The 12,132-nt window shown below is 37.7% G+C and overlaps 2 protein-coding genes across 9 annotated transcripts in view; one reads left to right on the top strand and one right to left on the bottom strand.

Annotated features, from left to right (window-relative positions):
• LOC5576390 (sodium/calcium exchanger 1) overlaps positions 1-12,132 on the bottom strand; it is a 641,354-nt gene that overhangs the window by 135,864 nt on the left and 493,358 nt on the right. The gene's annotated exons all lie outside the window — the stretch shown is intronic.
• LOC5565578 (probable cytochrome P450 6a14) lies at positions 683-2,571 on the top strand. The gene is made up of 2 exons (XM_001649882.3): positions 683-1,852; positions 1,915-2,571. The coding sequence occupies exons 1-2, from the start codon at positions 751-753 to the stop codon at positions 2,334-2,336; spliced, it is 1,524 nt and encodes a 507-aa protein (XP_001649932.1). The 5' UTR covers positions 683-750; the 3' UTR covers positions 2,337-2,571.

The following is a 12,132-nucleotide window of genomic DNA, read 5'->3' as shown; positions in this document are numbered from 1 at the left end:
TGTCAGTCAGTTGATGCGAAAAACTGATAGGTACTAAAGAAGTGGTACTACAAGTGGTAGTCAAAATACGCGTATCTTTCAAAAATTAAGCATTTAGAGCAGAATTAAAAAGTACAATACTAAAATGTAGTTTTTTGATTCGATTAATTGAGATTATGCTCAGAGGATTCGAATACGTGAAGGAATAACTCTTCGACTTACTCGAAAATGTAGTTTCTTAAGGGGCGATCCATTAATTACGTAAGACAATTTTCGGGGTTTTTCAACCCCTCCCCCCATGGTAAGATTTTTTGAATGAGAATTAAAAATAAATTGTATGAAACATTTATTCTCCCCCCATAAACCCTTACATAATTAATGGACAGCCCCTTAAGGTTTCTCATTCCGAGATCAAATTGAAATCCGTCCTTTTATTTTCACTAATGGATCGATAACGATTGAATACCAAACACAAAGATTACGGAAAGCTTTCCAGTACAAGCCTTTCTTGTCAAACAAAGTCTCCCTGTCTAGCACGCAATCAACACCACATATATGGAGCGCCATGACTCGGCATGTAAACAATGATCTGGCGCTAACTGGCGGCTCTCGCGTGCAATCTTATCAAGAAAACACTTCTTCGCACTTGGCCGTACTGCTCCCAATCATCCCAAGCAGCTGCTATGCTGATAAATACGACCTGCAGCGATTTGCTTCCCTATCAGTTACCTGGAAGGCTTCATCCTAGAAGGATCATTAACATTTCGGAAAATGGACCCAGTTACGGTGATTTTGACGATTTTCGTGGGCCTAACGGGGCTCGTCTACTTCTTTCTGAGGCGGGAGCAGCAGAAATGGCCACGATTAGGCGTTCCGTTCGCGAAGAATCCTCACCTACTATTCGGGAACGTTCGAGGAATATTCCAGAAAGAGCACAGCTGCGAAATCCTCCAGCGATTGTACTGGGAGTTCAAGGGCCGAGGATTGAAGCTCGGTGGAATTATGAACTTCTTCCAGCCGGCAGTGCTGGTTATCGATCCGGAGATCAGCAAGAGTATCCTGGTAAAAGATTTCAACAAGTTTCATGATCGCGGAATTTTCGTGGATCCGGCGGGGGATCCTCTGAGTGCCAATCTGTTCAGCCTGGAGGGAGCCCAGTGGAAGGCAATGCGTACGAAGATGTCTCCGACGTTCACCTCGGGGAAGATGAAGTACATGTTCGAGTCGGTTCTGAACGTGGCCGAGCGGTTGAAGGACTATTTGGCGGAGAATTGCCTGAAGGAGGACATCGAGCTGAAGAACATTCTGCAGCGGTTTACGATGGACGTGATTGGTAATGTGGCGTTCGGGGTTGAGTGTAACTCGATTAAGAACCCGAGTTCGGAGTTCCGGTTGATGGGCTTAAAGGCGAACCGGTTTGACGGGGTAAGGTTTTTGAAGTTCTTCATCGGAGGCGCCTATAAAAACTTTGCGAAGAAGATCAAGCTGAAGGTCGTGGAGGACGACGTTCACAAGTTCTTCATGAGTTTGGTGCACAGTACGGTGCATTACAGGGAAGGGAACAACGTGAAAAGAAACGACTTTTTGAATTTGCTGATGGAGATCAAGAACAAGGGAAAGTTCAGCGATGAACCCAATTCGGGCGGCGAGGGAATCACGATGAACGAGATAGCCGCGCAGTGTTTCATTTTCTTCACGGCCGGTTTCGAGACTTCGTCCACCACAATCAACTTCTGTCTGTACGAGTTGGCTAACAATCCGGATATTCAGGATCGATTGCGGAATGAGATTGAAGATGTAGTCGCTAAGGACGGAGGAGAGTTGAAATACGATACTCTGCTAGGTATGAACTATCTGGATCGAGTTGTCAGTGGTAAGTATAGGAGTTTCCATCAAATCGGCACTCAATCTCATAAGCACTTTTCCAACTCACAGAAACCCTACGGAAGTACTCGGCGGTGGACAACCTCTTCCGCATCTCCAACTCGCCGTACACTCCGGACGGCTGCAACTTCACCATCCCTGCAGGAACCCTGTTCCAAATTCCCATCCACTCGATGCACCACGATCCGGAGTACTTCCCTGACCCAGGTCGTTTCGATCCGGATCGATTCCTACCGGAAGTGGCCAAATCCCGACACCCATACTGCTACCTGCCCTTCGGTGAAGGACCCCGCGTTTGCATCGGGATGCGATTCGGGTTGATGCAGACCAAGATCGGATTGGTTACGTTGCTGCGGAACTTCCGCTTCGGGCCCCGGTCCGAGACTCCGGACCGATTGCAGTTTGAAGCGAAGACGTTTGTGCTGACGCCGCAGACCGGGATATACCTGAAGATTGAACCGATCGGGATATGAAGGAGTGATTGTGTAGAGTAGCTTGCAGAGCGTTGGATCTAAAAACCCCAAAAAATAAAGGTGTTAGGCTTCCAGCATCCATCACAGATAAGCTATCTATGGATTTAGCTCTCGTTGTCTGTTTTATGATTGGCTGCAATAAACAGTCCACTGGACAGTTGTCGGTGATAAACGAGATACTCCACAAGACAAAATCAAAAGATTGCGTCAATAAAAACATTGATTAACTTTTTAAGAATCTTCCATAAGAAAAGTTACAAATTAGCACTTGGGTTGGTTCCACCACGACGAAAATTCAAACAGCTAGCAAGAATCAGTGTGTTGACCGATTTCAGTTCTGTTTGGCTTTAATGAAAGGTTTTAAAAACCTTTGGGATATACAAAAAGTGAGTTTTGATTGCAGTTTTGTGTATGTTATTCACATCTGTACTACATATTCGGTTGATGGATATATTAGCTTAGCTAAGACTGACTACACATTTCTATGGTTGCTATTCAGTAATTGACCGAAGTCAGTGAATATACACAAATAATTGAATAGAAGCTTAGCTGAGATTGGCAATGGTTTTCCTTGTCCGTAATTCAGTACCTCTATTTATATAGGGCCAATAACGACACCGGCCACGCCCTTGCAGTCAGGTGGTATTGGGGGAAGGAGCAGTGGCGTAGCTAGGGTTTTTGAGGCCCGGTGCAGTGTTCCATTTAGGGGCCCTCAAGAAAGTAATATGAACGCCGTTCAAATGCGAACGCTAATGTGAACTCAACTGTTGAAATAAACGATGACCAAATAGCTTTTTTAGAATTATGACTAAAATGGTGGAACTTATGTTGATAATGTTACTGTAGTCGTTAAATGACACAAATGTCAGTAAATAAGCCTACAGTTCTTCATTTTTAATTCTTGTTCAAAAATACATTAGTTTATTTAAAATTATCGAGAGGACTTCCAGTGAATTGCCATGTAAGTTGATATATTAGCTGGCGGAGTAGCTTTGGAAAGCAATGATCCATATACAGCTTAAATTGGGAATTCTAGCGTAATGTTTACATTTCCCGAATTTTGTGTTTTGTTCGGCAGAAAAGCCTTAAATTATGCTAACTAATTACAAAATGAACACCAAAGATTTTCTCAAGAGTTCATTTTGTGATTTTCACGAACTTCCTAAAAATTAATAAACCCTAAAAAATCCAATGTAGAATTCTGCTTAGGATAACCATAAAAGTTACCTTAGAGATTCCAGCATGAATTTCTTCAGAAACCCTTCCTGAAATTGTTCAAGAAAATAAGTACTCCAGGAATGTTTACAATGATTTTACGTTTTCTCAAAACTTCCACCTAGATTCCCGTTTACAATATCTTTATGATTTCAAATAGTATATTCTCAAAGGATTTTTTAGGATTTTTTTTCAAATTACCGTTCAGATTTTAACCAGTGAATTGCTTCAGGAATTACTCCAGAGATTGTCCCTAAGATTATTTCGGGAATTAAAGAATATAGAGTTCTTAGAGATTTTTTTTAATTGCGACAGTGATCTTGTAGGAATTCCACTAGTTAATCCTCATGATATTCATGCATAAAAGCTTCTGAGATATTCCTCAAAAATAATTCCAGGGATTCCACCAGATGAATTCTTCTATGCCTTTGATCAAGAATTTCACCAAGGGATTTCTCCAGGATATAAAGAAGATTCAACTATAAATTCTTCAAACCATTCTGCCTACGATACTTCATTTTTTCCGTAGTATAGAAATTCATAAATTATTCCAGCAGTTTATCATGAATTCTTCCAGCGACTCTTTCGAAGAACTATCTAGTAATGATTCTTGAAATGCCCTAGCATTTATTCTAAAAACTCGTACAGGTATTCGTCTAAAAACCTAAAAAACAATCTTCTCAAAATATCGTCAGTAAATTAATTAAGAAATCCTTCCATTTGATTCCATCAGGAATTTCTTAAGAAAGTTTTCTTCTATAGAATACCCTACTGATATTTTGTATTACAAAATATATTCGGGAATTCGTCCAAAAACTTATCAAGATCTCCAAATACCCCAGAGAATTCTCCTGGAATAATGCCGATACTCTCACAAGGTATTCGTTCTGAAACTTTTCCATGGAAAATCTCTTTTACGTTAGTTCTTCTTTGAATGGAGTTTTCTAGTGATTCCTTTATCAATTTACTGATACGTTTTTTAAAGAATTCTTGGGGAATTTATTTTAAAATTCTGTCAAAAAATAACAAAAGGATTTATTTCAAGAGTTCCTCATAACAAAATTCTTCAAGTCCCATAATTGCCTAGGGTCGGTGTTCTCTTAGTGGACAGTCCCCTAGTGGCTTTTTACGGCCATTTTGATATAAATCTTTTCAAAACATTTTTTGACATGAATGTCAGGAGCTATTTATCTAAGAACCATTGATACATAGATTGAATTTGATCGAAATAATTAGTTTTGCTTAAAATTTGAGCTCCCTTGCGCCTATAGTAAACCTATTGTTCCTAAAGTAGCACTACTGAGAGAAACTATTTTTTTGTGTTACGAAATAATTGATGAATTAAGAACTTTTTTTACATCAAACGATAGCTTTTGATCCACACTTTGTAGGAAAAATATAGAAGTTTTGTAAAAATACTGTTTTGATAAGTATTTTGCCAACGACGTCATCCTAGTGCTACTATAGGAACAGAAATTAGAAATAGTGCTACTATAGGCACATGTATTCCTATAGTGGCACACGCGATAATAAATACAAACATTTGAGTTTTCTTAGTTTTCATATTTTTCCCATAAAACCAAGATAAAAAGTTTTCAGTGTAGTAAATTGAGAGACGTCTGTGCGATCCAAAATTAGAGCAATAACTGCAAGGTTGTTTGTTTGTCTGTTTCCATGTTCACATTTCTCAAAGCCTGCTTACCATTAAATATTGCATTAATAGATTATTTGATTGCACCTTATTATCTTCCTTACATTCTCCTTTCTATCTACTCTTTTTTAATTGAATTAAATGTGTCATTTTTTTTATTTATAATGTATGCACTTAATTTATTTCAGATATTCTGGATTCTGTGGAGTATAAATACGGTTTCATAATTCTAATTTCAATGGATTACTCAACTCGTGGATTATTAATGGATTATTAATGGATATCCCCATAACTCAAAATTTGGCATATAGCCAACATTTGTGACATCAGTATAAATTAGATCGACATCTCATAGATCATTAGAAAGAGTTCTTGCTGGCTGACGCAATCACCTGCTTTTTTAGTTAACTGAGGCCACCAAAAATATTCACGGAGAATACCGAAGTAACCACTAGCATTATATCATTATACTAATTTGACCGACAGCCTACTCTTCTGGCATTTTAAAAGTTATTTTGCACTTTTTCAATAACTTTGAAGTAATAATTCTTTCTATCGATATCATGAATGCTTTGCAATTTCACTTTAATTCAACATTTCAATTCAACAAATGCTTTTCATCATTTAGGATGCAGGATTGCATAACCCTAATGTATGCTTCAAGTTGATTCTCTACTGTCTACTAAATAAGGAGAGCATAGCAAGAAATATTCATATTTCCTTCATTGTACAATAGATAAGACACAGATTTTTTTGTGTTAACAGTTGAAGACTATTTGAAAAACTCTTGCGTTTATTTCAAACTCCTATTTAATAAATAGACAGCTTTTTTTGCATCAGGATTTTTGATAATTTTGATCCGTTACGTTTCCACCGAAGACACGGTAAGAGCTTTTTCGGTAAACAATTATGACCACTTGAATCCTGAACAGCATCGATAACCAGAACTGCTATCAATCAAATAAAATAAATGATGTAGAGCAACTCTTTATCCCCTGGAGTTCTACAATGCGAGAGACGCGATTTAAGGCTTGTTGATTGTATAAGTTAGATAATTGTGTAGCACAAATGGCATAGAAAAGCATATCAATTCAAAATTGTTTTCCATTTGCTCGTTGGACCACCGATGTATTGGTGTTTGTAGTAGCACAACGCAAACAGTGGTGTCGACCTCATTCTTCGTTTACGAAGCGTTTAAATTTACTAATTTTACAAGACCAACTCTAGCACAGAGCATCAATGCGTTCAGGACGTCTTAAAGCAAATATAAATCAATTAATCAGCATCATAGATGCGTACATGCATTATAATAGCACCACAAATGCTTACACACCTTATAACTGCACTTCCACTGCATAGAAACCCTATTACAGCATCATTAATGCTTCTAAGCCTGATGCATACAGGCATTAAATAAGCACTATATTGGCTTTATATTCGAATGTTTAAATGCCATCCAGTGTTTTGACAGATATACCACGTGCTTTGTGTTTGCATATAGTGGTAAGAGGGAGTCAAACATAAATCTTCTCACTACTACAATTGCAGGTTTTATGACGGCGAAAAGTGATGGTTTAAATTGGTCACTTTTCTTTCAAATACTATTCATCTTATGTGGCCGTAGGAGCAAAGGAGCAGGACAACAACTCAACAATACGGGTGTCGCAGGTTCAAGACGCAAAATGAGGAATTTCATCATCATAAAACGAGGATCAAAATGTGGCAATTGCAAGTCCTCAAGAGGGTGAAAACTACCAAAACGAATATGTCTGATACGGAGAAGTACTATCTGTATCATTTTATTACATTTTTTGCATACTATTCGAGGTTTCCGTTTTCATTCATTCATTTATTTACCTCGTGTACCAGTTGCTTGGCCGCATACACGAAAGCTCTCTGGCTGCGTACGCGAAAGCACAAAATATTCGCCCTAAAAACCTGGCGAAAACAACTGACGTTCCTCACGTGGTCTTATATCAGCATTAGTACGTACGGACCTACTGGGCAGGCTGAGTATCGACATCCCAAGTAGAGCGGTCAAGTACAGTTTGCTGCTAATGACCAAAGTAATCTTGACAGCTGATCCAGTATGAGCGAACTGCCACTATTTTTACTCGGGATTGCAGTCTTTTCAATCGATTCTTCTTCAATCGCTCAAATTATGGGACTTTTACCTTGATTTTTTTTTGCCCGTAAACGCACTCTGTCTACTGAGAGGCCAGTTTTGTTGTGGATTTCTGCCCATTTCCGTCAGAATCCAGTTCTCGGTACTCTGTCTTTGTCCATCAGAGACCTTTTTTTCTATGAATGTCTGTTTTTTTTTTTTATCAGAATCCGTCATTTCATCTCCGCCCATGTCCGTCGGAGACTACTTATTTAAGTCATCTTATGGGATTTCTGTCTTTGCCTATCAGAAAACCCATTTTTGCTAGATATTTTCTATTTTTTAAAACTTTGACCTACCAACTACGCCATTGTAGTAAATTGAGAGACGTCTGTGCGATCCAAAATTAGAGCAATAACTGCATGGTTGTTTGTTTGTCTGTTTCCATGTTCACATTTCTCAAAGCCTGCTTACCATTAAATATTGCATTAATAGATTATTTGATTGCACCTTATTATCTTCCTTACATTCAGATGATGTAAAAATAAAGATGCTAGCGTTATTTTTCGATTTTATACGAATTTTTGTTCTTAGCTATGCGGTTATTGGTACGTCGACCCTAGAACGGTTAATGGACGGCTCAACATTAACTTTTTAAGGGTTTCTGAAAGATCTCGTTTATGAATTTCTTTCAGAGTTTTTCTGAGTGTTCAAGGATTCCTCCAAAGATATTTCTGAAATACATTTCTGTACTGTTCGACCAAATATCCAAACCCTGTCAGAAACACACACATAAAGGTTTTATAGCAAGTCTGTGGATTAAATGAATAAAACAGACCATCGAGGTCTTTAGTTCTGGACTGTGACTGAGAGTAGACGTGTTTCTTTATAGTTCCGAAATATCTTAAAAGTTTATACAAAAATTATAAAAATTTCTTCAAAGATTGCAGCAATAGAGACGTAACAATAAAAAAATAAAAATAAAAAATAAACACGCAAAAATATGTAAGAAAGATTGAAAATGCTTGCTAGGTCAATAACATCAATTCATGATCCATTTTCCAGTAAAAGTATACATGTTGAACGAAATTCAGATACCAAAAAACTTGCTTCGATATAACGTAACCTCGATGTAACGTAACGAATATAAAAATCGAGTTATGTTATATCGAAGTATTTCTGTAAAAAGTCCTGTATGGTAAACTGGAGAAACTGGCATAGGAATTCTCTTAGGAATTCTTTGAAAAATTCTCAAATGCAAATGAACAGTATAGTATTTTTTAAAGAGCTCCTTTATGAAGCTAGGGAAGATCTCCTATACCGTTCTGATTCATATTACGGACACTTAAGGCCTCAGTGAAGTATAACTCATCAGAAAGCATACAAAATAAACTATTATGTATACTTATCGAGCCTTCAAAACACTTAACTTTCGAATGTTGGGTGAAGATTTTGATTCCGCAACAGGAATAATTTTAAATAAATGGAAATATGTGGCCTTTTCATGATTCTTATTCCGGACACCTCTTCACTTTTGCCTCGTATTCCGGACACTTTGATTCGAATTCCGGACAGCTCATTGAAATCGTAGTTAGAAAGGTCAAATCATCAATTTAAATCGACAAACCATTGAATGGACGTCTGAGGCAATTGGGTATTGTATATTTGTATACAATCTATGGAAAAAAAAATTCACTATCAGAATTTATGAAGTTTTTTCTCGAGGAATCTGAAAAGAAATTCCTAAAGAACCAGTGGTAAAATTTCCTTAAAATAGTCTTTATTTTAAGGATCTCTTAAAAATAGAGCCTTTAAAAATAAAGCCTTGCGTTAAAATAGAGGCTAAGCCTCTAAAAAGAGATCTTCTACCAGCCTTGAATATGTACAAACCATGTCCCAAAGATGGTTACTGATTTCTATTCTAAATTATAATTGAAATGAAATACGGTGAGGTTTGTAACATACCTCCAAATCAGTTTCAGATACGATTATGAGCCCCGCACATTTAGATAGATCCGTATAACTTTCAAAATCAAACCGAGTTATCGAGAATGAATTTTGAGGTATTTAAGCTTTTCTAATCACTATACATTGCCGATCAGGGTCACCGCCAAACTGAGTTTTCATCTGCTTGTAACCTGTTAGTTTTCTGGAAATCAAATTCTTTATAGTAAATGAAACACTTACCACGATTTGGGGGCCGCATATGAACTCGGGGCCCGGTGCGGACCGCACCCACCGCACCCCCTAGCTACGCTACTGGGAAGGAGTATTAGAGCGTAACCTTTGCTATTTGAAGACCGTGTTTACCCCTGGGGCCTTCCTTAGCCGAGTGGTTAGAGTCCACGGCTACAAAGCAAAGCCATGCTGAAGGTGTCTGGGTTCAATTCCCGGTCGGTCCAGGATCTTTTCGTAATGGAAATTTCCTTGACTTCCCTGGGCATAGAGTATAATCGTACCTGCCACACGATATACGAATGCGAAAATGGCCACTTTGGCAAAGAATGCTTTCAGTTAATAACTGTGGAAGTGCTCATAAGAACAATAAGCTGATAAGCAGGCTCTGTCCCAGTGAGGACGTTAATGCAAAGAAGAAGAAGAAGAAGAAGAAGAAGTTTACCTCTGAATCTCCTTAAAGGTTACTTTAGGGAATGTTTGTTAGTGGGGAGGATTCACTTTGATAATACGCAAGATTGACGTAACATTCCCGATAGTTGTTTTAACATGCCTGGATACAATCGTTACAAGCATAATATGTATTGGTACTTGGTATTGGTACTTCCAAACTGCCCAATCGCTTTTGCTTTTGTTTCTGTCTTCCATAACATGAATATTTTAATGTAAAATATGTGAATATGATGTAAAATGCAAAATGTAAACATGTAAAATATGATTGATCTACCAGTAAATATGCTAGACTTAACAATTCTTTTTTCTCCGTGAAGGTATTAGACCATGATAAACAATAATTTCAAAGAACTTATATCTAATTATATAATATATGTAACTTATGCTTACAAATATAATATTTTTAGTACATTCGAAAAAAAAAACAAACGGAATAAAAATTATTGCCGACACTTGGAGAGACGAACCATTCAAAGTTTGTTGAACAACTACATAAACGTAACATTCTTGCCGTTGTCAGGATGAAAACATGTGTTATCATATTTTACTCATTTAAAAGAAAAGAAAAAACATGAAACGAGCTCACCAATTTCTAGGTCATCCTTGACCAAGCAGCCACAAATCAATTTCAACTCCAATTGAACGACAGGTACAATAATCCTTTATGCCTAGGGTAGCCAGGAAGATTTCCATTACGAAAAGATACTAGATCAACCGGGAATCGAAACATAGAACGGCAAAGATTTGTTTTGTCATATATTTGTATCACTTTCATTCATTCATTAAATATATATATATATTGGTTTTATCAAAATTTTCGATAGATTTTGGTAAATATAAAAACAGATTTTTCCGTTATAAGATAACCGTTTTGTCCCAAATTTCGAACATGACTCATACAGTAGGGCAATTCGCCTAGTGTTGATCGGCTAAAAACCTCGCCAATTGTTGAACAGTTCGTGTATTCCTTACGATGTGTTCAACTATTGGCGAGCATTTTGACTGTTCAAAAATTGGCGAATTGCTCTAGTTCTATGTTGCGATTGAAAACTTGCACATAACAAAGCACTCATTCGATTCAAGTAGATTCATTCTACTACCTACTTGGTATCGCAATGAAAAATATCGATTAAAATTTTACTTGGTAGGGTGATATGCTAGCATCCATCGTATTAGGCGTTGATCACTGAGAACCTGAAATTTTCTGATGCTGATACAAACCCATGCCAAACAATTCTTTCCCAAAACGGCTTTCGTATTGTATAATAAGATTTTGATAAATCTTGGTCGTTTATTGGAAATAATGCAATGAAATTGTGAGGCCTTCCTTGGCCGAGTGGTTAGAGTCCACGGCTACAAAGCAAAGCCATGCTGAAGGTGTCTGGGATCGATTCCCGGTCGGTCCAGGATCTTTTCGTTATGGAAATTTCCTTGACTTCCCTAGGCATAGATTATCATCGTACTTGCCTTGCCACACGAAACAAATGCGAAAATGGCAAATTTGGCAAAGAAAGCTCCCAGTTAATAACTGTGGAAGTGCTCATAAGAACACAAAGGCGGCATCCACGCTCTAGGGGTAGCGTTACAGAGGGAGGGAGGGGGCAAAAATTTCAAATTTACGTTACGTAATAAATGGATGCTGCCTAAGCTGAGAAGCAGACTTTGTCCCAGTGAGGACGAAATGCCAAGAAGAAGAAGAAGAAGAAGAAGAAGAAGGAGAAGAAGAAGAAGAAGAAGAAGAAGAAGAAGAAGCAATGAAATTATTACTTGCCGGTTTCTCTATTGGTCGTATCGTTTTCATTTCTGTAACAATCAGTTTCCAGATTCGTCTCACAACTCACGGCTCGCTGCGATATATTGAGTGGTCAAAACACAACATATCAACGCTATAATAAAATGTTTAACTAGAATATATAGATCTACGGGCATCTTTCTCCATTCCTTCAGCATGATGGAATATACTAATTTCCTTTAAAATTCATTGTTCGTCAAACATATGACGCCCAAACATATGAACACAATTTCTTTTGACAGTACAATTATGGAATTTGCTCACAGTGCAGCGAAAATAACACATTCAAAGGAACCGTATATTTACGTCGAGCATCGCACACATTGATGCGTACAAGCTTTTCTTTTCTCAGTACGATGGATTGAACTTCGTTTACATTCTTAATTTTACGCGGTCGGTGAGGAAA

The sequence above is a fragment of the Aedes aegypti genome, chromosome 1, assembly GCF_002204515.2.
Source record: "Aedes aegypti strain LVP_AGWG chromosome 1, AaegL5.0 Primary Assembly, whole genome shotgun sequence".
Classification (NCBI taxonomy): Eukaryota; Metazoa; Arthropoda; class Insecta; order Diptera; family Culicidae; genus Aedes; species Aedes aegypti.
Note: the sequence above shows the minus strand (reverse complement) of the source record. Positions and strands in the feature narration are given on the sequence as shown.